Here is a 27,465-nt window from a genome sequence, read left to right as displayed (position 1 = left end):
GTTTATGTTATATCTTTACTGCCACTTTATTGCCATTTACTCACTTTTTTACTATTCACACTGTGTTAATAAAATTTTGCCGGGTAGTTTACTGTATATGTGACTTTATGTATTATGTTATAACATTACTGTTGCTTTATTGCTATTTCCCCCCCTATTTTTTACGTTGTTTTTTGTATTTACCTTATTAATTTATTTTATAGCAGGGGGTTGCAATCCTAATCTCGTTGTACTTGTACAATGACAATAACGATATTGTATCCTAATATTATTTAATTTACCATCTATCTTTCTGTCTGTCTATTTATCTGTCTGATTGTCTGCTATCGCCATTATGTGCTATCTATGTGCTATCGCTAGCTAATTTTCACAGTCTGTGAAGGCAGCATTGACCGATAGTCCCTGAAGGCAGCGTGTCGGACGCGCCTTACGTAATAATCACGTGATTGCGTCAACAGAAACAAACATGGCGCCGCGAAAGTGAGATAAAGTGATGTGAGTGTTTCTACCGTGATTATCGTTAGGTTCATTGTTGTTTTATGTAGCTGTGGAACAAATAAACACACAAATAGCTCATGCATTTTTAAGTACACGGTAAATTATTCAGAAAGTCGAAATTACGAACTTTATTTGCTGTTTTTAGGGTCTCGTGTGGTCAGAATGTTTGCATGTCAACCGATGTTCTCGCGCCGTGTAAGATACTTTAACTAAAGATATTTTGCTTCAAATACACTTTGAATATGACTTTCTCACTCAGCCCATTTGTTTTAACTTTAAGTCCCAGGTTAGATAGAAGAAGGCATAATTTATCTCCAGGTAACCAACGCCACTGCTGAGAGTGGGCGAGAGGGCGCTCGGTTATTAGCTGTGCTGCAGTTTGGGGTACAAGTTTAACATGTTGCATATTAAAGCTGTGGTAAAAAGTTTATTTTAGGCGTCGTTGGGCACAAATTCCATAATCTTTCAGCATAGTGTTCTGAGATAAAACTGGACTTCTGCACCTCTTCTTGGCTCTGTTATCATGCTTTAGATAATCTAACAGTGACTGGAGACTTTGGTCAGTCACAGGTAATTTTAGAAAGAAATAGAAAGGCTTTTTGACCATGGACAATGAGGAGAGAGGGAGAGCTGCAGGAAGAGGTCTCACTCTACTTCAAATTCTGGCGTTTTTTGTTGTTGCTTGTACCCACTGCAGAGGAGACGTTATGTCTAGTCTTATAAATACAGAAAGGTCGGGACTTGTTTTTGATAGTCTAGAGCAGTGGACTAAAGGCACAATGGATTGGTTCAATCCTGTAACGGACAAGACACTGGTTTAATCTTGGTATGTGTGAATGAGCTGAAATGCCACTTAAAAAGAGATTTGTTCCCTTCTTTTCCAAACTAGTGGCTAGTTTAGAGACTATTTAACAACAGCCATGAATTGGCTGATATGCCACAAATCCAGCATTTGCACACAAAAAGTAAAAAAAATAAATAAAAATAGGCAGGTGAGCTACTTGAGATTTCCACCTTTTTGCTGGCAAGATGGGAAACCAGCAGGGATTTTATTGAAATTGCTAGATAATGTGGTTTTCAGTTGTAACTCTTGAAGCTTTTTTTATGTTTCTGTTGGACCTAGTTTCTCAGGAGAGGACCAGGATGGCTCTAAGGAAGCAAATACTCAAGGATGCCAGCGACGTTCCCTCTGGAAGCCAACAGATTGGCGAAAACACACAGGAGGACGAGGCTCTCGACGACAGAGACGACAATGTAAAGAAATTTGAACGTTAGCTAGAATGAGCCGAGATGAATACACGTTTGTACGTCTGAATCCAGCGTCACTGAAGCTGTGTCTTATTCTAAAGCATGTGTAGCTCGGGCTTTAGTCAGTTTTCATTTGCTATCCAAACAGCAGTTTTTCCCTAGACAGCTTTGTTTTTTTTCTTTCAGGACTTCTCATCATCACTTCAGTCGTCTTCATCAAGACAAAAACGCAAGAGGGAGAGGGTAAACAAATCCAAACCCAAAGGTACATAACTAACATGACATTTAATTCAATTTATTTTATTTATAGTATCAATTTATAACACGAGTTATCTCGAGACACTTTACAGATGGAGTAGGTCTAGACCACACTCTATAAGGCTACGTTCACACCGCAAGTCTTAATGCCTGATTCTGATTTTTTGCTCAGATCCGATTTTTTGTTTGGCTGTTCACATTACCTTTTAAAATGTGTCCTATATCAGATTCCAGTGTGAACTGTTTGCGGTTTTGAACTGACCCGCATGCGCAAAAGAACACTAACAATGACATCAGACGCAGCACGCTGTTGCACTAAAGTTAGGGAGGTTATGGAGGAAATCAGCATTTTCGCTTTTATTTATTTATTTTTATTTTATTTTTATTAAAATGTTTGTGTAATGGCAGCCATAACATTAATGCGCAGATGCTGAGGAGGAGAAGACTGAAGAGAAAGAGAGACAACTTTGCGGGGTTATGGCTGTAAATTCACTACAGAGGTCTGTGTGACCGGACGGCCAATTTGCACGTCAGGACCGCTACGGGCCTCCACCACTCTAGCTTCGCCCTACGCGCCACGCTCACCTCCCGGTGGTGCGGCGACTTGGGCCGGTTGGTGCGCCCGACCCGAGGACCGGGATCCCACCTCAGCCGGCACACCGCGTTTCACTTTCATTGCACCCGCAGGCGACCACTTGCGGCGGTTAAACTCCTTGGTCCGTGTTTACAGACGGGGGGTTGCTGACATCACCTTTTACATGAGTCGATCCCCGCCCTCAAGCGTGCGCGCACGGTTGGGGAACACTGAGGACAGTCCTCCCCGGTTAACAGCCGCACTGGAAGCAGGGGGCCCGCCCCTCCCGCGGGGAGTGGCGCCAGCGAGGGTTTTGAGGTAAAAGTCACATCAAATCCGCCTTGGCTGTTTACACCTCGCGATTGCGTGAAAAAATCAGATCTGGGTCGGATTCAGGACCACATGTGGAAGTGGCCTGAATCTGATCTGAAAAAATCAGATCTGGGCTAGATTTGAGTGTTCACACTACTTCTGAAGAAGCCTGACCTGGTCACTTGACCCCAAAAAAATCGGATTTGGGCCACTTTGGCCTGCAGTCTGAACGTAGCCTAATTTACAAAGCCCCAACAATTCTAATAATTCCCCCAAGAGCAAGCAGAGCGACAGTGGCGAGGAAAAACTCCCTCTTGGAAGAAACCTGGGACAGACCCAGGCTCTTGGTAGGCGGTGTCTGACGGTGCCGGTTGAAGGGGATGAAAGGGTATGGTAGTAAAAACAGAGATTGCAATAGTAGACTTCAAAATTTTAATGGTAGTTGGCGAATGTCACATCAATGCGCTGCAGGGCGTTACAGGATGTAGCGTGGCACAGCAGAGCATGGATGGACGTAGCAGGAAGCTGTAGGGTTCAGCAGGACGCAGCATGACACTGCAGGGCACCGCAGAGCTTGGCAGGGAGTGCAGGGTACCAAATTAATTAGGGTACCAAATTATTACAAAACATTTAATTTTAATGTTTTGTTTTTGGTTTGTGTAGTGTAAACACTCTTTAAGATGGAGTAATACAATATCAGAATCATAAATATAATGAACATAATGAACAATAAATGCAGAAAAAAGCAAACAGTGCTGGAGTAAGGTCTGGCTACAGCGCTTATCTATTCTGGGATAGAGGAAAAAACGCTCTGGTTTGTTTGTATTTCTTTAAACCAATCACAACCGTCCTGGGCGGCGCTAAGCCCCTGATGCAGCAACTGTGCCCCTGCAAAATAAGTAGCGGAGATCAGATCCAGAACTATGTTTAATAAAAACGTGATCCGATTTTTCACATTAATGTGTAATAGCATTATTCATTGGCGCTACTGTAACTACGTTTGAGATAAGTTATTGACGCCATCAAAACTGTCAAGATTATTTAAAACGTAAGGTCTAAAACATGTTACAAATAAATGTTTCTAAAGCTTTAATCTACACTAATTAAGATGATGTCTCATACAGTGGCTTGCATAAGTTTACACACCTACGCTAAAGTTGACTAAAAATAAGAATAAAAAAAATCTTTTGGAAATTGATCTAAATGCCTTAATTAAAAAAATTCTGAAATATCTAACCTTTAAGGACACCAATTTTCTTTGTGAATGAGTAATGTATCGTAAATAAATAAATGTTCTTCCTTAAAACACAGGGGGCATAAGTGAGTACACCCCTATTTTAAATTCCCATAGAAGGCAGGCAGATTTTTATTTTTAAAGGCTAGTTATTTTATGGATCCAGGATACTATGCATCCTGATAAATTAAAATCCCCACATCATCACATACCCTTCACCATACCTAGAGATTGGCATGGTTTTATTTCAGTTAGCCTAATAGCTGGTTTGATTTGCATTGAGAGATGATCTTATGGAAAGTACCCCATGTCAATCGTGATCCATGAAATAACTGGCCTTTTAAAAATAAAAATCTGCCTGCCTCTATGGGAATTTAACATAGGGGTGAGTATACTTATGCACCCTGTATTTTAAGGAAGAAGATTTATTTATTTACGATACATTATTCATTCACAAAGAAAATTGGTGTCCTTAAGGTTAGATTTTTCCTCATTTTTTTAATTAAGGCATCTATCTATAAATTGCAGGAACGTCTGTCTGTGTGTTATGTGCATATCTCTCGAACCGTTAGATCGATGGATTTCAAACTTGACAGGTGTCTTGCTATGGGTACGAGTAAGTGCAGTGCCAATTTTGACATTTGGATTAGAAATGCAAAAGATATCGTTAATCATTATAGGTAAAAGAAGCACACTTTGGCTTTTTCCTCTCTAGCCGCTGGCCTCTCACCCTGAGGACCAGCAGCAGAGCTTTGGCAGCTAAAATGTGGCATGCACCTCAGACCCACACTCTTTTCCTGCTATTTTTTTAAATTGCTGTGAGCTGGCAGAACATAATGTAGCCTAATCTCTGAGATTATTCCTTCAGAGCGCTGTGCAATGCAAGTTGAACCGGGCAGACACATCAGTTTTCATCAGACTCACCCTTTATTAACTATTTAATAATTAAGTCTACTGCTAACTTACAACACTAATAACATTACTGTCGCCAAAATACCCCGCGAATCAAATCCATACTACACTGTTAACAGTCAAGCCACTAAACCTGAATGGAAATGAGCACCTCTGCTGAAGTGTTAAATTCGTTAACAAGCATACAACATGAGACAATGTCTCTCTCTCTCTCTCTCTATCTATCTCGGACACACACATACGGTCCGGTTCTGGTGGTTGATAAACGCAGATATGTGCTGATTAGCTCTCATAAAGGGCAGGGTGGGTAGCACACTGCCATGAGTCCATGAGGCTAATGTCTGGTTACTCCACATTTTCATTGTGATATTTTGTGATTATATTCTGAATCTGCCCTGTTCTCTGTCAGGTAAATACAGTATACAATGTCTTCCTCTGATGTAGACGTAGCCTACACAGTAAGTCAGTAGTAGGGTATACAGGGGAGGTGCATATGAAGTGGTTTGGGGTCCTTCTGTAAGTAATTTTGGGGTACAATTTGGTTTTGAAGAATTCTAAAATCAGCAATACCACAGGCCAAGCAATCGGCCCGTTCCAAACAGGCACATTGTATACATTGTATACATGGTGTGTATACTTATGCAAACCACTGTATATACAACCCTCACTTTTTGGCTTTAAGTAAAAGTGTCACTGTTGTTCTCAGAGATGACAGAGGAGGAGATGATGGACTGGGCTCTGCGTCTGAGTGAACAGGAAGCCAGCGCCTCTGCGTTAAGACAGCAGCAGGAGGAAGAGGCCATGAAGAAAGCCATCCAAGAGAGTGTGAGTACACCCTTCATGATGGTTTTGAAACTGTGTTTAATTGTATTGTCATTTTGGAGGATGCAGAATTGGGTCAATGGGACAATCTGAACCACAGTAATGTCAAAAAACATAAATTGATAGTGCAAAATGTAATATATTGTTACTGTCACTTTTCTTATAAGGCATGGGTCGGGCTCGGGTCGGGGACAGATATTTAGAAATTATGGTCGGATCACATCAGCACGATGAGGCATTTGTTGTAAAATGGTGCTGCAGCACTTTAAGAGAGGTGTGTGTGTGTGTGTGTGTGTGTGTGTGTGTGTGTGTGTGTGTGTGTGTGTGTGTGTGTGTGTGTGTGTGTGTGTGTGTGTGTGTGTGTGTGTGTGGTAAGTGGGCAGAAGAGAGAAAGAGGAAGCAGACGTGTTGTATGCAACCGGAGCAGACTTGGTAGAATAAGTTTTGTACATAGTGTGTCCGAGATAAACCCCAGACTGAAAGCCAAGTTCATTCATTTGCTCACCAGAAACAGGATTTTAAGCCTGACGTTATTCATTTTAGAACGAGCCTCGCCTGGTTTTCTGACCACAGTTGGGAAAAGAAGTGATCAGGAAAGGTTAACACATTAAACATTTTAACAGCTCATCTGTTGACATTTCCGAATGCCTTCCTACTGTTGCTTAATAAAAGCGGGCTTTCCACACAAAAACCGTAGCCTACATGTGTCATTAGTATGAGGAAAAAAAGAGATTTTAACTGTCGGACGCGGGCCGGGCTCGGACAGAAAAATGCGGCCCGATCCGCACTCTATTTTCTTACTTCTATTTGGGATAACATGTGTTAAGGTTTTGAATTTCAGTTCCCATAATGCTTTGTGGGATGCTAGCAGGAAGTATAATAACAATTGTAACTACTATTTATTACTATGACTATTTGCTGTCCCTGTTTGTAACTGTGGCTATAAAAACAACTATGTTACTGTGTTATTTTATTTTGAGTTATGACTCAGAGAAATTGCGATCTTTGACACTAAATGCATCAGTCTGGTTGAAAGAGTTAATACAGTATCTAATGAATTAACCCAGAAGCCATTCGTTTGCTTTTCTCTTGCAGATGGTCAGCCCGACACAACCGTGCCGGCCGGCCCAAAGCCAGAGCCTGCTCACCGCTGCCGAAGCTTCACTCAGGCTCTGCTCTCGACGGAAACTCTTGTACTCAAACGGGAAGACCGCGTCTGCCATCCATCAGGGAGCATCGGAGGATGTCTGCACACCAGAGAAGGGCCTGAACCGAAGTGAGTAACCACGAGACCAGTGAGTCAGTTGAGTTGTTAAATTCTTGTGCTAAGCTCTGCGTTGTGCTTTGTTTTGTTGTTAATCTTTCTGCTTCTGTGATGTTTTGTGCTAAGTTTAGTTTTGCTTGTCTTGTCTAGGGCTGGGTATCGTTCAAAATCTTTCGATCCGGTGCCAATTTCGATACCTCAGTTTCGATGCCGGTTCCTAACGATACTTTTTTCGATACCATAGTTTTTAAATATCCAATCAACAAAAATACGTTAAACACAAAGCTTTTATTTTCCACCTTAATTGTGAATCAAAACAGTTATCAAAATTAAAAAGTTGTGGTAAAACTGCTCACTCAGAGTAACATCATTAAAAGTGCCTTGCCTTGCAAGCTCAGCCTGTCAGTCAGTCATCAGGGCAGAGGAACCACCGTTGTGCCTGCTTGTCTAGTGAAGTGTAACGTCAACAGCACCACGACCGCTTTCGGCTCGCCATTAATATCATATCGCAGCAAGGACAGATCGCTTGCGCTTACGTGCTCAGACGTTTTTCTTTTTTGGAACCGAAATTTGGCACCGAAAGATAAATACATTTTTTTTTCGGTGACATAAAAGTATCGATGTTCGGTACCCAGCCCTAGTCTTGTCTTCCTTTTTTTTTTTTTCCTTTGTATTTAAAAAATCCCTTTTTTTAACATCGAGGGCAGGAGACTAGAGATGAAAAATAGCCTTTTTGCTAATTCTGGCATTTTTAATCCATGTAAAATCATGCGTGTTATTTGCACTGTCCCCTTTCATAAATAAACTGAATTGAATTGAAATATCCTACAATGTTTAGTTTCCCTCTGCACCAACACTGACAAGTAAGAAAGTAAAAATATATCAAAGGGAAAATCTATTATTTGGCGTCAGTAGGGCTGACACCTTCTGGTCGGTTGGTCGATATATACTACCAAATTGTCATTGGTTGGACAATCGCTGTTGTTACTTTTACAAGGCGGTGGGTCGAACAAACTCGTCCCGCTCCTCCTTCACTGTGATTGGACAGCTGTGCAAAAAGTGACACTGATGAGTGCAGCATTTTACCCAAAGTTAAACATATTTACATTTTCGGCAACCAGAAAAAAACACCAAACATGCAACGCTCAGTAAGAATTCAAAATATACATTGACCTCAGGAAAAAAAAACACTTTGGTAAACACACGACACTAGAGTGCACTGTGGCCGATTGAGTTAATCTACAGAGGTGTTCTTTCCCCCACTTACCAATCGATTCTTTTTATTTTTTATGATTTATTGTATTATATGTCAAAGGACACACACACACACACACACACACACACACACACACGGGGAGATAACAATACCATTAGATAAATTAAAATAAAATTGAATTTGAAAGAAGGAGGGGGAAAAAAACAATGATAGAAAGTTTGAAAGAAAGAAGACACTTCCCATTGTAGGGTTGTAAGTATTATTGTTACATCAAAAAATTGCAATATAGGTAATAAGTTTACATGCACATAAAGCACCATTCATACCCATACACATGAACATAACATATGCACATACAAATGCGTACACATACATATATATATATATATATATATATATATATATATATATATATATATATATACACACACACACACACACACACACACACACACACACACACACACACACACACACACACCTATATAAGTATTTGTTTGGTAATAAAAAAATCTATTTGTTTATGAGTTGGTAATATTTCAGTCGACCAAGACTTTCTTTGGTTGACTGCAGCCCTGCCGCAATAAAATCCAACGTAAGACATGCTCTGCTGTATTCCCAGGAGCAAAAGGAACTGGAGATGAAAGTAATAACTGGAATAAAAAGCGGAAAAGGAAAGAAGGAAGTCCTCTGCTGGAGATGCCAGACTCTCAGGCTTCACCCTGCAGCTCCGAGTGCATCTCCGTGCCTCTGGACTCACCTCTGGTTCGTCCAAAACATTTCTGTCTTGTCTTTCCTTTTGATCTGTTGATTATTATTTTTTTGGTTACTTGAATAATTATTTAGTCTATAAAATGTCAGAAAACCCTGCTGGTCACAGTTTCCAAGAGCCCAAGCTGATGCCTTCAAATCCCAAACCCAAAGATATTCCGTTTAGCAACTGATGAGTATTTTCATTGTCTATTAATCTATCGATGATAAAAAATAGTGAAAAATAGCATCACCGCAATTTCTTTAAATGTGTGTAACAAAACCGAAGAAAGAGAGAGAATATTGGACTGACATTCATCACACAAACACCACTCCAAATGAATGATAATGTATGCAATTTGTCTTCTCTCAACAATAAATCAGAGCTCTGACTCGACCCAGATCGAAGACTGTCGGCTCCAGAAATCCCCCGTCTTCCCCTCCGCTGGCTACAGAGCCGAGGTTCACGTCCCCCGGCTGAGCCAGAACCTGCTGGAAACCTACAGAACCTCAGGGTTTGTGTTGTGCTCTCAGGACAGCTGTACCTCGACTCAAAAGTCTCCGCCTGCTCAACCCAAGAACCCGACGTCTCCCAAAAGCCCCAAACGCTCCAATAACCTCACTCTGTCCAAGAGCCCTGTCTTCTCAGAGACTGATCAGGGAGAGGATGAAGAGACTGGGCAGGCTCCCGAGTATTTTATAAGTCCGGTGTTTGGCAGGAATACTCAGCACGAGACGTCTCCAAGTGCCTGCCAACCCCAGGTCAGTGTCTGTAACTCAGGGTTCACGCGCTCTTCTCAGGAGAGTTTAACCTCCTCTGTGAGGTTGGCGTCCTGTCGGCCTAAAAGTCCGGTATTCCCAAGAAGCCCTGGCCTTCCCCGGATCTCCCCTCCCCCTGAAAGATCAGCAACCTGTGAAAGTCCTGTATTCTCAGAGGCTGACGGAGGACAGACGGAGCAGAGTCGTGGGTATTGTACAAGCCCAGTGTTCGGCATGACTGGACGACGACAAAAGAGTCACCTCGATGAGCTGAAACTCTCTGGGAGTCCTTTCGCTGTAGAGCTCATAGGTTCAGACAGTGACGGGGATTCAACCATTACCAGGGATCCATCTCAGAGTCTGGCGCAGGTGAGTTCAGGTGTCAAACAAAGTCCTTATCCAGCATCTGGATTTATGCGTCTTACATTGATATTTGAGAGTCCAGTAATGATCCCTCGGCTACATTTTTGTTGTATTTTTTTACATGAACACAACACAAAAACAAACATTATGTAAAAAAAAGATTGTGACCAAGAAATGTACCGAATGGGACATTTTACAGTGTAAAAATAAACGTTATCAGCTGACATGTTTGGCAATACTAATATAACTCCAAAAAGCTGATATTAAGGCCTACTTGATTTATTAGTGTAACTCTAATCTTGTCTAGGAAGCATCACTTGTTTCTGCGTATATATATATATATATATATATATATATATATATATATATATATATATATATATATATATATATATATATAAAATACTGAGACTTATTTATTTATTTTATTTATATATATATATATATATATATATATATATATATATATATATATATATATCGTTTGTTATTTAAACGACGTGGGCGCTGGAGGGGAAATTGACAACTGCGTCGGTCTTAAACTAGCAAAGACACTTGAGTCGGGCTTTGCGCTGCGCTGGGTGCAAAATATGGCCCAAAGTTTTAATTATTTACTATGAGCAAACTGAACTAATGCTATAATTATACATCATATACTGATGTTCTCTTTTGGTTTGTGGAACCAAAAACTAATGCAGGGCTTGTGTTGATGTCAACAAATTGAAAACTTTAGAAATAGCAAGCAAAAAGTGTTTTTTCTATATATATATATATATATATATATATATATATATGTGTGTGTGTGTATTTTTCTCCTGCAGTAATCCAGTTGTAACACTCAGATATCCTTTCTAATTACCTGTTTATTTTCTCTGTTCTTTCTGCTTTTAAATACAGGGCAGCAAGACTGATCAGAATCAAGACGCCAGCTTTAAGAAGCCATCTGAGTCAGGTACAGTGATAACATTAACAGTTTGTTGTCAGGAGAAGTGTGATCAGAGCCTGTTGATCAGTGGGTCTCTGGGTGTTTTCTGGTTTTAGATGATGCAGAGGAGGAGCTGAATGAAATATCCAAAGACTGGAACTCAGCCGCGACAGAGCTGACCAGCGATATGGTGCTCCACTGGTCTGACGAGGACGAGGACGTCACGGTACAAAGACTTTCTCACTGTTGCGAGACCAGAATATGTTCAACGCAAGAATTTCAATCCTGCAAAATATTTAGGGCCCTATCTTGCACCCAGCGCAGCGCAAAGCAAATCCCAATGCAAGTGTCTTTGCTAGTTTAAGACCGACGCAGTTGTCAATTCCCCGTCCAGCGCCCACGTCGTTTAAATAGCAAATGCACCTGCGCCCTCCTATCTGTGCGCCCATGGCCGTGCTGGTCTTACAGGGAGGTGTGTTCAGGTGCATTCTAGGAGTATTGCTATCTTGAGGCAGCGGGAAGTGATCGCACCATTGACCAACAAAAACCTGGTCTAAAGTCAATAACGAAGCATCTCATTGTTATTTTAACAGAGCATCAGTAAAATGCTCCTAGGCTCGTGCACAGCGCGCGCACACTATGCTTGTTACACACAGGGACACACAGCAGCACACAAACATGCAAAAGATGACAAATAAAAAATATTACGGTGCAAATCTGCCATCATGATAGCAATGAGCCAAGGTCCAAACGCGCCTGGCTTTTAAAGGGAATGGGAGATGATCTCTGATTGGTTTATTGCATGTTACGTCCAAAACACACCTATGAATTAATGAAGACACTAAGTACAACCCTTTTTTTTACTGTGCGCACGGACCCTTTTTTCCGCCGTCAAACTAGCAAAAGTGGATTTGTACAAGCCCTAAACGTACCTCGCCAGGCGCTTCACGCCGCGCGCTTAGATCGTTAAAATAGGGCCCTTAGTTTTATTTAATTTAAGGAATAACACTGATGATATTCTGTTATTATTCTTATTCACAAATCCCTTGTTTGATAAAAACTACAGTGACCAGTTGTTTTAGAAAATCATGAACCTTTTAAAAAAGAAAAATGAAACTATATATTTGTGAGGTGTTTCTAAAGATGCATGTCTTCAGTAGGAACCAATGGGCTTGCAGCTGAGAGCCAAAGACAGGAAGTTGAAAAGCATTGAGAGACAGACTTACACATTGTTGGTTTGTTTGAGTGTATGAGACTTGCATCAGCCTTATCATTTTAGGGACATATTGATGAATCTTTGTAAAGAATTAAAGACATCGCTGGGAACTGTAGTTTTTAACTCACCATTTCCTCCTATTTGACTTAACTTTTGTATAAGGATGTTTAAAAATGTGAATTTATATTTTGTCCTCATGATCCAACTGTAGTTCTCGTTTTATTTACAGTTCAAACTGTAGTTTTCTTTGTAGCATTGGCGCTTCCTATTGTGTGTCATCGTGTACATATGTAGTTAATTCACTATGTTAGAAATAGAAGTAAAATGAATGTTCTGTTTTTATCAGGGGAATTGTATTTTCTGTCTATCTTCACCGTTCCTCCCTCCATCTGTTGCAGCCAGTGGGCTCTCCCAGCCCTGTCTTCCCAGAGGAGAGGCCTGTTCATCAGGCAGGCAGCCAGGCTGCCTCCCTGAACCACGGGACTGCAGCTTCTCCAGAGATGACCTGCAGGTAGAGAAAACACCAACAACATCTTACGATCAGAGTTTCTGTATCAGATAACTGGCTGATAACAGGGAGACTTTTCCACAGTACATTTTTTGATTTATTGGTAAATAACAAGTTGTGAGTTCCATGATTGCAATGGCTAACTTACACTCTTCCCTCCTCCTAATACAACACTGTAAAAATACAGTAACAATCCTGCATTGAAAGTGTTACTGGAGTAAAAGTATGTAAGTGTCATCAGAAAGAAAATATTTTAGGTATTAAAAGTAAAAAAGTGTCCACTGCGACTGTTTTACTGTAATATATTATATCATTGGATTAGTATTACTCACCAGCCCAGCATGACACCTTCACAATGTTTGTTTTGTCCAACCAACAGTCCAAACATCAACGTTGTTAAAATACATTAAAATTATTTAGAGGAAAGCAAATCTTCACATTTGTGAAGCTGGAAGCATGAAATGTTTGAACATGGAAAATAACATGAACAATTGTGGAAATGGGTACCAATTCATTTTCTGTCGATCGATTAATTGACTAACCTTTTGAGCTGTTGGTGTACTTCTAACAAAACATCATATTTTATAAACTCTTAATATGTTTTTATGCAAAAATCTTAAGTATATTAAGTAAAGCTGTTGGATAAATGTAAAACAAACGATATTTCCCTTTTGAAATGTAGAGGAGTACAAGTATAAAGAGGCATGAAAAGAAAATACTTAACTAAAGTACAAGTACCTCAAATTTTTACGTAAGTACAGAACTTGAGTAAATGTACTCAGTTACATTTGACCGCTGCATACTTGTCTATTTAAGGAGTTGAAGGACGTCTCTTTGCTGAGTGCAACTCTCTGTATGTTTCCACACTCAGACCTTCTAACTCTTCCACATCCACCGGCCGACAGCAGCCTTCCCCCACAGAGCGAGAACCACAGCCAATCAGCAGTCAGGGAGCGGCCAGCACGGCGTCTGCCCCGCCTGGGGAGCCTGCAGGCGGGCCGACGGTGCACTACTACTGGGGGGTTCCCTTCTGTCCACGAGGCCTGGACCCAGACAAATACACACAGGTGAAGATTTTTTTCATCTTATTATATTTAACAAATACTTATTCAGTTACAAAGTATTCTGCAGGCTAGTTCCACTTACTGTTTAGAACATTGATTGAACGGTTTTGCTGATCAATTAAGTCATTTATCAAGTAAAAATGCTTCGTTAATCATCTCTGGTTGCCGCTTCTAAAACGTGAGGATTTATTGTTTTTGTCTGTTTTAATGTAACAGTAACCTGAACATCTTTTGGACTGTTGGTCGGACAAAACAAGCTAGGAGAGCAATGGTTTTCCATCGTTTGAGCTTTGACCGGAGCTCTTTTAATGAAGGAATCATCACATAGTGGACCCGTGTGCTGAAATGTACTAACGTGCAAGTGGCACGGTATTTAAGCGTTTCAAGGGTTATAAAATAAAAAAAATACACCCCTCATTCACATAACAGTAGTGCATGGAAATGCACATTAATTAGCATTAAAATGTGTGCTACATTTGGATATAGATAACTCGATAATACAAACAATAAAAATGCAAGAAATGTCATACTGATCACTTTTTCATCTGTCTGTCCATCCATCCATCCATCTGTCCGTCTTTGTCCCTGCGTTCAGGTGATCTTGGCTCAGATGGAGGTGTATGAGAAGAGTCTGAAGCAGGCTCAGAGGTGTCTGCTGAGGAAGGCTGAGTGGGGGGAGGCCATCCTGCCGCAGCCGGAGGTACCAAAATGACTTTAACATGAGTCTGTAACTGGTGGATCTATGGCCTTTATTGTTTTTTGTATTATATTGTATTGTATTTTATAAACTGATATGTTTTTTTATTTAAGTAACTATATCAGTGAAATAAACACAGGGAAGTAAAATTTACAATAAAATTAATGAATGGAGTAGAAGTATAAAGTGCAAGTACATTAAAATGGTACTTAAGTAGTGGAGCAAATGTACTTAGTTACTCTATTATTGCTTCACCAGCAGCCAATGAAGAGAAGTCGGATTATCATAACAGACAAAGTAGTAACTCATAGTAGTACTAACGTGATTCTTTTTGAAATCTTTAATCCTAAACATCTTCACAATCACAACAAGATTGTACAATGTTGAAAACCCATTTTCTTCATCATAGACGGTGAAATATACGTATGTACTGTATGTAGTTCTCCCTGCTGTGAGCATGGGCATAACATTAGCATAAACCAATCTGTTGTAGCAGTAAATTCATTGTAAATCATTTACCAAGCATTATCCATTTACTTCCTAGAAATCTCCTTCACCTGAGTCGCCTGCTGGATCACCTCAACAGTTTGTTCTTCGAAGGTAAAACCTGCAAGAACTTTTCCAGCTCTTCTTCTTCTTCAATGGATAAATGTCTTGTTAGCCTCCTGTTAGCCTTCAACACAGAAACATAAAGTAAGAAAGGGAGGTTGCTCTTGCCAGTCTCAAGCCAGAAAGTTTGTGCTTAAGGAATACATTTTAAAAATCTGCAGTGATAATCAAGATTACAAACACTTTGGGCCCTATTTTAACGATGGAAGCGCCTGGCGCAGGTGCGTTTAGGGTGAATCCAGTTTTGCTGGTTGTACTTAGTGTCTCCATTAATCAAAGGTGCGTTTTGAGCGTAACATGTAGTAAACCAATCAGAGGGTCATCTCCCATTCCCTTTAAAAGCCAGGCGTGTTTGTACCTTGGCTCATTTCTATTATGATGGCAGATTTGGTGAGCAGGAAGGAGAGATTTTCAGGAGAAGAAACTGATCTGCTCGTGCATGAAGTGAAAGCGCGCACGAGCAGATCATAAATGGCATGAACACTATGCCACCAAAACTCTACGAGGTGAAGCAGGCGTTAAAATAACAATGAAATGCTGCGTTATTGACTTTAGACCAGGTTTTTGTTGGTCGATGGCACGACCACTTCCCGCTGCCTCAATATAGCAATACGCCAAGAATGCACCTGAACACACCTCCCTGTAAGACCAGCACGTCCATGGGCGCACAGATGGGCGCAGGTTCGTTTGTTATTTAAACGACGCGATATATATATATTTTTATTAATATATATATATATATATATATATATATATAATGTTATATATTCTACAAATCAAGAGGGAAAGTAAGACAAATATAACACGTACACACTTAAAAAAGAACAAAATTTAAATAAAAAACCAAAGGGAAATGGGTAGGCTATCCACACATTAAATACATTTATTAAATAGATCAATGATAAATACTCAATAGTTTTTACCTCGTCCACAATATTAATTGTGTACAGCTGTAAGCAGCTACAGCAGTATTTCTTCTGTTGCAGTCTGGGTAAATACTGACCAACAGAAACCACAAATCGAATTGTTTAATTTTGCATGCTAGCATTTTAAGCCCTCTTAATCACACCATTTTCCAGTTTTAACACACTTCAGGGTCCAAAACTTTCTGTACAGCGCAGGCTTTGTCTGCATCAACAGTAATGATGTCTTTTTGCCACTAGAGGTCAGTAGTTAATTACAATCAGTAGATAGGACTATACCGCACGCTTGACCATGGAGTTATTGGTTAGATTTGAAGCAGTTTATTTTTCAAAAAGAAAAGCTTAAAATTCCTACAATTAAGAAGCTGGATATTTGGCACATTTGCCTAAAAAGGAATAAAACGATTAATCAATTATCAAAATAGTTGCCAATTTAGCATATTTTCTGCACACAAATGAGATTAAATGAGATTTCTCCGTTTTTTATTTTTGTTCCGTTCAGACATGTAATCTTTCTTGATACGTGCTGTTTATTTATTTAAATACATTTTCAGGCGTGGCCTCAGACTAAGAGGCAAACCGCTGTCTGAAGCAGCTGATTCTCCTCCAGCTGAGGCAAAGGATGATGAAGACAAAAAGGAGGAAGAGGAGGAAAGAGAGAGCAAAAAAGAAGAGAAGAATGAGGACAGGGAAGAAGAAGGACAGGATACCGATGACTGTGAGGTTTGTCCAGGTACTGAAGCTCCACGTTTTTTTGGACTTATTATCATTATTATAGTTATTGAGGTCATCATACCTTTCAAGTCTCACAAATTGGGCGTGAGACAAACGCATTTCAACCCATTCACCACACCACACCTTGTATTTCTCACGCAGAGAAATTACCAGGATAACGCCCACCAAGTTGCAAGTTGCAAGAGTCGTGTGCTCTATGACTTTATATACTACATGTACATAGCGGAAACCCTGTTGTGCGTCTGTCCTATTTCTGATACTGTGGCGGCAGAAATCAACATAGAGGAAACACTGGGTAGCTTTTGCGCCTCCCGGCCCCCATTGTGAAAACCTTTGGCCTAGGCTATTTCATTATATTTTATCCAGACAATGCATAGTATTAATTATTACACACACACACACGCACACACAAAAAGAAATGCTGAATTAAATTTAAGAAAATCCTGCTGCCAAAATCTCACTCTGAACTCTGTTCAAAACTTGAGAGCCCTGGATCGTTGTTGTGAAATGTATTTATGTTTTCTCAACGCGCCTTGTCCACATCAACTTGAGTTTTCTGAATCTGGTTATTTAGCTTAAAATATTAGAAAGCAAAGAGTTTTATATTTTCTAAGCAACCAAGAGCAGATCAGCAGATGATTGCTGTATTAAATTCTCACTAGGCGAAGAAACTGCCTTCTTTTGTGATACAGTTGAATGAAAAACAAAAGTGCTCACAGTGAGTGTGTTTTCTGGTTTGTCACAACAGAAACCCAACTGAGTGACGACGACGACAGGACGCAAGATCTGATGATGGTGACTGACGCTGGAGCAGAGGTGAGTTTAAATACTCCATGTTTATATCTGCAGTCAGTGCTCCAATACAGTAGATCACAAAGGAAATGAGTTCTATGAGGTGGTCTTACAAGTGGACAGAAATCACAGGATGTTAAATTCTGTTTTAAGTAGTATTTAATAGTTTTACCAATGACTTTATTTCTGATTGTTCTTCCATTAGATCAGTGGTTTTCAAATCTACAGTGACACAGGAGATAAAATAGCAAACACAGAAACATAACTGAGATGTTCAGATTTGGTTCATTCACAAGCCCAAAAATATGACGCGGCCGAGTTTACCTGGCAGGTGTCTTTGATGTGCTTTCACACGTGTTTCAAGATAAGATTAACTTCATTGATGCGGGACAGGAACGTGTCACCACAGCGGGTAGAATCGTATAGAATAAATCGACCATAAACGTCAACTATTTTTATCACTTCTTCTTTTTTATGTTGACATTTTCTCCTGTTTTGGATTTCAGTTGGACTGTAAAATGAGTCCAGAGCTGCCAGAGGTCGAGATGATTCTCCCAAATGATTCTCCAGCTGAACGGGAGCTGCAGCCGGAGGAGGAGATGGAGGTGGACGGTAAGACTGCCCGCCTAACGAATAGAACAGAAAGCTGTGTTGGTAGTACTGATGTCCTGATCAGCTTTTTTAACCCCCGATCTGATTTTTTTAAATAATGAATATCTGCTGATACCAAGTCCCGATCCGACACTTGTAATAGATAGATAATAGAGCTGCACACTGTTGTTGTTGTTGTCTAACTGTGTGTCAATCACTGCTCACACACACACATTCATTCTCCCTTGTGGGGTAGGGGCTTAGGAGACTGTTTTGGGCTTTAGCGGAAAGGGGGGAGGGACTGAGAAGTTGTTGATGTTCAAATTTTTTGGCTAAGTCCTGGATCTTCACAATCCTACCTACAGCACCTTTTAAGCTTAATACAGTTAACTTAGTGCAGCAAATTAGTCTTTTCTCTCAACACCTGGCTGGCAAGCTACAAAACAATCTCTGGACGGACACTGGTGAGTGACTGCGCCTTCCTGGTTTGGCGGCATCCAGGCAGTCTGGTGGTGTGTCTGTGGCGCAGGGCGTTTGTGATTAAAGATGGTGATCACTACAAGCTGATGTAAATGATCAGAGTAAGGTAATCGGGGTAAATGCTGATCACCGATCAGTTAAAAAATGCCAAAATCGGCTCTGATCCGGTACTGTGATCAGGATCGGGACATCCCTCATTTGTAGTTTTGTATCTGTTCTGACACAAATTTCACCGGTCTGGTTGTGTGCTAGCTGGAGTTGTAGAAATGATCATTAGGAAATAATCTAAAAAACGAGTTTATGTAACGGTTTTCAGCCCCAGTGGTCAGAAAGACGAAGGGAAACATCCCTGTTAACAGCAGCAATGTTAGAGGACAACACGTGAGAGAAGAGGAGGTAGAGGAGGACGGCGAGGATCCAGATGTGGAGGAGATAGAGGATCGAGGGCTGAAAAGGTCGACGTCTCCTGAACTGGAACCAGCCGGTGTTCCTCAGAGCCCCAAAACCAAAGTGGACTGTCCCATCTGTCAGGGCTCTTACCCGGTGATGGTGATCGAGATGCACGCTGCGTACTGCGATGGGGAGGTGGCCGTCGTGGACCAGAGGAGACAGGAGAAAAACTGCTTCCAAGGTGACAGAAACTTTCTTTTGTTTAAGACTTCGGCCTCTAGTTTTACGGCTGTAAACTGCAAGGTTTGATTTTAGCATTGGTGGGGAAAGTTTTTGTCAAATGACCAAAATTATAAAAATTTTAATTTAAAGTAGCTATATGTAACTTTCAGTTTGTGTTGATACCGCTTTGGAAAAAAGTGGTGTTTTTACCACACCTGCTGTCGTAAAGGTCTTTTCTTTACGGTGCTGTATTAGCCACTGTTAGCCTAGAAATCTAGACGCACCCTAGCGGCAGTGATGTGGGTCTGGCCTGTCAGGCTAAGCCACTGTGTTAATGAGTAAGAGATACAGGGAGGTCGTACAGTTGTGATGAATGTCTGCTCAGACAGAAAATCATTCATTTACAATAAAAGAATACGTTACAGTTAGATCGTTGCATTTCAAGTGTTGCTACAGTATTTTAGCCTAATTTAGATGTATGGTGAGCTAAACCGCGTATCACTGTCACTGTGTCACGAGCCACAGCATTAAGAGATTGTTGTAGCAACCAACATAATAATAACTTCATGAGACCCACGGACGCTTTACAAAAGTAACGTAACAGGTGGACAAGGAAAAAGAAAATAGTAAGCCAACACAAACCCGGATTAAAAGGAATAAAACGTCCACTCTAAATGGAAGAGGGATGTCATTTAATGTTGGCTACTGACGTACAACCACATTGAGCTATCTAAAGTTATTTTATGAATGAAATAGACATATTACATACCTGAGGGCCATTTCGGGGTGGGTTTTGAATCATTTACAATCCCATAGTTGTCTCTGTTGATAGCTCGATCGGGTGTGACTCGCGCTCTCACCTTTTGTCTTTCACTTTCCCTTTTAGCTTTTAGTTCATTTAATTTCCTTCTTTCTGTGATGGTCCTGCCCCAGCGTAGGGTGAGCTGTCTCTGTGATGTTGAAAAACATTTCTAAAGCCAATAAATTGCTGTTTTGGACGAAAAGGAAAATTAGTTTAAATAATGTCAGTGTTGTTGTGTTGCTGGTTTAAAATGACTCCTTCTTTTCCACTGTGTAGTGTCATTGAAGTCTCTCAGGAAGAGAACAAGGAGAGCAGAGGCGACTGCTGAAGAGACCAACGGACCCTCCAACACTTGCATTAAGTAGGTACAACCGGTCGTATTCAACAGGAACAGCTCAGTGTTTTTGGACAGGTTGTTGTTTTAATATGGTTTTATTTTCCACAACAGTTATGAGAAATGTTTCATCTGTCAAAAAGCTGTTCCGCTGAAAGACTACAGCCAACACACCGAGTTCTGCCTCCAACGGCAGAAGTCAAAGACTGCAGCAGTAAGCCTCTTCACACTCAGTAATATACACCAGTAGGGATGTAACAGTATGAAAATTGAACCTCATGGTTATAATGACCAAAATTATCACGGTTTTCGGTATTTTTTTTTGTTCAATATGTTCAGAAAGCACTGATAGGGCTACACAAGCTGAAATAGTTTCAAAAAGTGTAACGGTGTCATTATATTACAAAAATAAAGGCAAAACCTTATCAAGAGTGCAACTTTTAACATCGAATGTCCCTGAGCGCTGTCATCTCCTCCTTCCGCCATGATTCCAACTTCAAGAAACGCACGTTGTAGGCTACGCAGTGCACCTGGGCGGCAACTTCAGGAGACTCCGATGAAGCTGGGAAGGATTAAACACACTGTTTCCACACCGTGGTAATCCACCGTGATAATATTTGAATTAATTGAATTAATAATGATATTTTAAATGAAAACGGTAATTGTTATCGTCAACATTTTCATCGTGGTTTACCGTTATACCGGTAAACCACGTTGCATCCCTACACACCAATAAAAGTGAACACGTCCGCTATGAGTCAGATTTAAATCTACAGACACAAGGTTAAAAACAAGTCAGTTGAATTGACTCTTGGTGATACAAAAACATGCAACTAAACCCTTTTCACGTTTATGCTCTCACTTTTTGGATGTGATCTGTTTTGTTGATGACAAACAATAATTGATTTATATTTCTGATGTCCCAGAAGGGAAATCTGCTGTCCGCTCTGGAGCAAACCGAGAGCAGAGGTCCAGGTGAGTCTAAGTTTTTATTTTTTTGGTGTAACAAATGGCGCTTTTCCATTACATGGTACCTACTCGCCTCGCCTCTACTCGCCTTTTTTGGTTTTCCATTACGAAAAAAAGTACCTGGTACCTGCTAACAGGTACTTTTTTTAGTACCTCCTCAGTCGAGGTTCCAAGCGAGCTGGGGCGAGCCGAAAATGTGACGTGAAAACCTGCAGGCTGCTGATTGGTCGGAAAGAATCGTCACTGATCACTGCATTGCACAGCAAGAGACGGCATTTTTAAATAGTTTAGCCAGCGGTGTTTTTTTGCTGCCGGAGGCTCCACGCAAGTGGCCTGATGTTTATACTTGTGCGCTGGTGTGTGTCGAGTCGCCGTGTGTGTGTGTGTGTGTGTGGGGGGAGCTGGTGAGCGAGGGAGAAGTGAGAGAGTGACGGCGATTTATCTCCGCAGTGAGTAGTGACTCTAGAGTCATATATAGTGAGAGAAACAAAGTGTCTGCCCTGTTCTTTCTGACCACGGTGGGAAAGCAGTAAACGTTAACTATCTTGTTGATTTCATGTTGTTTACGGAGAAGGAGAACCAGGAAATGAGTCCGGGGGGGGGGGGGAAATGCAACGCTATCAAGCCACTCCTACGGCAGTCGCTATGACGACCAGCCACGCTGAGGCGGTACTAAAATCTGCAATTGAAAAGGGACGCACAGTGCGTCGAGGCGAGTCGAGCAGGTACCATGTAATGGAAAAATGCCAAAAGTCTGCAGTGATCCTAGCTGCTCTGTCAATCTGTACTTAGACACGGTGGCGCTTTGAGCGAAATGCTAACATGCTGATGTTTAGCATGTATAACGTTTACCATTTTCACTTTCTTAGTTTAGCGTGTTAGCGTGCTAACAAAAGGGATTTTTACTTTAGTTCCTCTGGTTCCATACTAAAAGGGCTACGTGTTAGATGAAAGAAGCAGGTGTGGCCAGCTGAACTCGCCTAAAGCCCAAATCTTAGACAGAGCTCAGACGTAACGCTGAGCAGACTTTTGAACCATCGTGTTCGATTAATTGTATGGAACGGTTAGTCAACCAATCAATCGATCGATTGACAGAAAATTAATCTGCAACTTGAGTCTTGATCATTGATTAATCATTTCAGTTACTCGTTAAGCAAAAACACTAGAGATTCTGTTTTTATTATCTACTTTTCTCTATTTAATGTCATTAAAAGTTGAACTATCTTTATGGTATCTTTATCTAACAGGCTTATTTCACTCTTTTCTGTCATTTTATAGACTAAATGGTTAATAGTTATTTACAAAACAATCATTTGATTAATTAATATGGAACATGGTCATTAGTTGCAGTCCTTCTTTGTGCCAGTTGGAATTGTGTTGTTATAGTCGAAGAAAAAATGTAGACTAGTAATGTTGATTAACCCTTGATTTTCCCCTTAGATAACTACAGAGTTCTGATTCTGGTTTCAGGTAAAAGTTCCTCAGACACAATGAGATCACCAGATCAACACCCAGACTTGTTTATGATGCCTCAGAATAAAAATATAGTAGTAGTAGACTCAGTTTTCAAAACCTCTCGTCAGTCACTTTCATTGCTTCATATTTGTACTGACTTGTTGTTGTGTGTTCACAGAGGCCGGGCCGTCTGGATCCAAACTCCAGCCAGGGTAAAGACATCTTAGAAATACTGTGACATTATGATTTAATGTTAAAATACTCATTTATTTATCTTTGTGTTCTTTTATTAAACATGTAATAAAATGCACCTTGGCAACGCAAAGTTTAAATGTGACTTCCTGTCAAAAACTACTGAATGTTTAAGTCTAGCTGCAGAAAAACTAAATGGAGTGCTTTTTGTTGACGTTAGCAAATGTCATCGTCAAAACTTCTGGTTTCACAGTAAAGCCCTTTAAAATAATACGTTTGTTGTAAAAATACATGCTGGAATTTGAGAATTATCAGCAGTAGATTTAAGCACAATTAGCTTATTGCTGCAAATGAACAGAGCGGAAGAAAAACTTATTTAATGTGCATTAGTGACGTCTGACTGATCTGATTCAACACTAGTCTCGCATTGCCAGACCTTCCTCCACAGTGCTGCGGATGAGGGTCTGGCTAGTCCACACAGCATTCTGGGATGGTAGAAAAACATGCTCTGGTTTATTGTCATTTCTTTAAACCAATCACAATCGCCTTGGGGGGGACGCGGTGGTTAGCACTGTCGCCTCACAGCAAGAAGGTTGTGGGTTCGTACCCCGGTTGGCCCGGCCTTTCTGTGTGGAGTTTGCATGTTCTCCCCGTGTCTGTGTGGGTTCTCTCCGGGTACTCCGGCTTCCTCCCGCCGACCAAAGACATGCGGGCTAGGTGGTGTCCCTAAATTGTCCGTAGGTGTGCATGTGTGAGTGAGTGGTTGTTTGTCTATGTGTGGCCCTGCGATGGACTGGCGACCTGTCCAGGGTGTACCCCGCCTTTCGCCCGACGTATGCTGGGATTGGCTCCAGCCCCCCCACGACCCTGTGCGCGGGATAAGTGGTTGACGATGGATGGATGGACAATCGCCTTGGGCTGTGCTAAGCAGTGCCTCTGCAAAATAGCCTCGGGAAGGAACTAGTTTTGATTGAACAACAAAAGTAGTTTTAGGGGCCATCCACACGGAGACGCTTTTTGATGCAAATGCACGTTTTGCATCGTTTGGGCCGATCGTCCAAACGGATCCTGTAAACGCACTGCCTGAAAACGCACTTATTTGAAACCTGGTCTCAGGGTGAAAAAATTCAGCCTGGAATATGAAGTAGCGCGTTGAGTCATTTACAAATGGATTCGTTTGGACAAAACTATTCTTGAAACGAATCCAGGGAAGACGGGTAAAAAAAAGATAGTTTTGGTTCGTGTGGACGTGGCCTTAGTCGTGCAACAGAAAACTCCGATTGGACAGGTAGTCTAGCTAGCTGTCTGGATTTACCCTGCAGAGATCTGAGGAGCAGTTAACCATAGTCCTCACAAATCCACCAGAGTTGTGGCCGGGTTGGTTCAGTGGGTAGAGCAGGCACACATATACTGAGAGGTCTATCCCTCAACGCAGAGGTCCAGGGTTCGAATCCGACCTGTGACCATTTCCTGCGTGTCTTCCCCCTCTCTCTGCCCTCTCTCACCTAGCTGTCCTGTCAAATTAAAGTCAGAAAAGCCCCTAAAAATAATCTTAAGAAAAGAAATTCCACCGGAGTTTAATATTCCAACACAAACAACGGGTAAGGTGCTGAAATGAAGCATCCGTACAAATTTCCGGCGGCACCGGAGCAATGAAACGTCGTGGATATAGACTAATTCAACACAAACAGGAGGGAGTCAAACACGTTTAGTACATTATCAGATGAAAACACCAGGCAAATTATCTTTTTATTTACCAATGAAAATCATTTAGGTCCAGTTTGGACAAATGTTTTCTAATTTAACGAGCCTTTTATGTATTTGTCTTCTTGTGTGTTTGTTCAATTTTAGAGAGGTCATTGATCTGCGGGATGATGATGATGAAGAGGACGAGGAAGGCGGCGTTTCAACACTAAGGATCAGTAACTCTCCCATCAGGTCCTTCACTCCGATCTCAGAGGCCAGCGGCTGCCTTATCGACTTCAAGAAACAGCATCGAGCCAAGACGCTGCGCCAAAGACGGAGATGAGGACGACGTCCTGCAGACTGGCGCTGCTGACTGAAATCCTGGAACCAGAGCCTTAACTAAAGACCCCGTCAGGTTGGATGTGACATTACCGTTAGAAAAGACTCGTTCTGAAACACCTTCCTGGTGTCACATATTTATGCAGGTAAACAAGGACCAACTGAGCACTTGAATGTTCAAAGGAAACCACATTCTGACTCTTTTGTGCCACTAAATGTTACGTTTGTTTCTGTTGAAGGTGTTTCAGACTACCTCTTTATGCATTGAACATTTTCTTTTTTGTAACTTTAGTTTAATGTCCGTCTAATGTCTCAACCCTGTCTCAAGTGTAAATCAAATTCATACAAACATTTCACTGGCTCTCTTGAAGTGTGAAAAGTGAAGTTGTTAGTAGTCGTGCTACCTGAGAGGCTACAGAACTGATCCGCCGGTCCACAACTGGGGTCTGAAATATCTCAACAACTACTGGATGGACTGCCATTAAACTTTCAATAACATTCATGTTTTCCATCAGATAAATCCACCTGACTTTGGTGATCCTCGGATCTCTTCTCTAGTGCCACCTGCAGGTCAAAACATTTGACTGAATTCAGCCTTGTGTGTACTTAAATGCCAACACAACATGCCAAATATTAGCTTGCTGACCTGCTAAGTATTAGCATGTGGAAATGCTTACATGAAACATGCTAATGTTAGCATGTAAATGTACTAAATTGTCATCATGCTAATGTTAAATGTTAAACATCAGGATGTTACACTAAAATGTTACAAACCTCATAATATTGGAAATGTGCGATGCTAACTGTACACATGTTCACATGCTAGCTTGTCCGTGCTGATTTTAGCATTTTAGCTAACGATTAGCTCATGCAAATATTACAAGCTATGTGATTCTACCCTGACTCCGGACCTCTGAATCACATCTGATTGATTGGTGGACAAACAACCAGCCAATCAGAGCGCTGTATGTCATCTTCTTGTGTCAGAGCCAGAAAAATGGAAACAAAAATGGCAATAATTTCGAGCTTCAACAAAAAAGTATTTAAATTATCAATTCATCTACAGATTATCTTCTCGATTAATCAGTTTTTGTTTTTGTCTTTAAAATGTCAAAAAGAAATGGTAAATGTTGTAATTTCCTACCAAGAGTCCAAAGATATTAATTTAACAATCATATCATGACAAAGAAGAGCAGAAAAATCTGACATTTCAGAAGCTGGGACCTGGGAAAGTGTCACATTTTTGCGAATAATTGATTATCTAAGTAGTTGCCAACTTATTTTCCAACTGATGTATTAGTTGAAGTATTGTTCCAGCTCTTTATGTTTGAGATGGATGTAGCTTGAAATTATTCCTTCATTCAACATCAGACTGAATAATTAAGTGAACACAGAATAGCAATACAATCTGATTTATAAGGCTAGCTCAAATGTAGCTTTCTAACATGCAAATATCAGATCTTAAGGCACCTTAACATTTAGCATGTTAACAAACCAGCATTAGTGTTCAGGTCAAAGCACAGCTGAGACTCTGAGATGTCCTTAATTGGCCACCGTACGGAGGATAAACCCTTTTTTATTTACATTACAGTACGGCCTTTCTTCTGGCACCACCCTCAGGACAAACATGACTTTTTTTAGAGCTAAGAATAAAGTTGTCTCTCCACTTTCCATTTATCCAACAGGTACAGGTTCTGGTCTGCTAGGAGACACTTACAAATGAGGAGAAATGTCTTTTGTTCAATGCACATCTCCAATTGGATCAGAGAAAATAAAAACTCTCCAGATTTGATACAGTCTAATGTTAGCATTTGTTAGCATATTAAATGGGAATCAAACCCACCTGCTGTGAGATCTCACGTCACCTGTTCTCACTACGACTCCAGCATGCAGGATGCTGAAGCAAGTGCAATGAAGCAATACTGAAACCTCAGAATTTCCCTTTAAGATCATAAACCGCCTGGTGAGGGTCAGAGCTTTGAAAGTGGACGTAACCGGTTTGTGTAATGATCACATTTTCACCCAAGCAACTCAGAAATGTTGTCACTGTACTGTAAAATAATTCTTTTTTCATTTAGAATAGTTCAGTTGAGTGTTTTTTTCTTAACTGTGGACCATTTTTATCAATCAAAAATATTTTCTGCAAAGTTGATAGAAATATCATTTGCTTGTTCTATTTTGTATTTGACTGCTCAATGCTCAGAGTATCGACCATGAATACTGTATTAACATTTTAGAGTTACATTTCCTAGTTGTCTGATTTGATGAAGTAAAGTCACTGTAACGCACTAAACACGTTGGTTCATTGATAGAAGAGATCTGCAGG

General features: G+C 40.7%; 1 protein-coding gene across 1 annotated transcript; it reads left to right on the top strand.

Annotated features, from left to right (window-relative positions):
* Nucleotides 1-544: 544 nt before the first annotated feature.
* On the top strand, nucleotides 545-27,432 carry uimc1 (ubiquitin interaction motif containing 1). Its single transcript, XM_039776791.1, has 23 exons — nucleotides 545-693; nucleotides 1,622-1,752; nucleotides 1,933-2,011; nucleotides 5,743-5,861; nucleotides 6,954-7,134; nucleotides 8,961-9,103; nucleotides 9,473-10,216; nucleotides 11,108-11,162; nucleotides 11,252-11,361; nucleotides 12,726-12,862; nucleotides 13,731-13,926; nucleotides 14,519-14,623; nucleotides 15,165-15,220; nucleotides 16,707-16,885; nucleotides 17,636-17,703; nucleotides 18,186-18,291; nucleotides 19,067-19,381; nucleotides 20,441-20,525; nucleotides 20,613-20,712; nucleotides 21,425-21,473; nucleotides 22,908-22,937; nucleotides 23,101-23,134; nucleotides 24,966-27,432. Exons 1-23 carry the CDS (start codon nucleotides 669-671, stop codon nucleotides 25,141-25,143), a joined length of 3,225 nt encoding a protein of 1,074 aa, XP_039632725.1. The 5' UTR covers nucleotides 545-668; the 3' UTR covers nucleotides 25,144-27,432.
* Nucleotides 27,433-27,465: the final 33 nt, after the last annotated feature.

Source organism: Perca fluviatilis, chromosome 16 (genome assembly GCF_010015445.1).
Source record: "Perca fluviatilis chromosome 16, GENO_Pfluv_1.0, whole genome shotgun sequence".
In the NCBI taxonomy this organism is placed as follows: domain Eukaryota; kingdom Metazoa; phylum Chordata; class Actinopteri; order Perciformes; family Percidae; genus Perca; species Perca fluviatilis.
The sequence above is the reverse complement of the archived record's forward strand: the minus strand, read 5'-3'. Positions and strand labels throughout refer to the sequence as shown.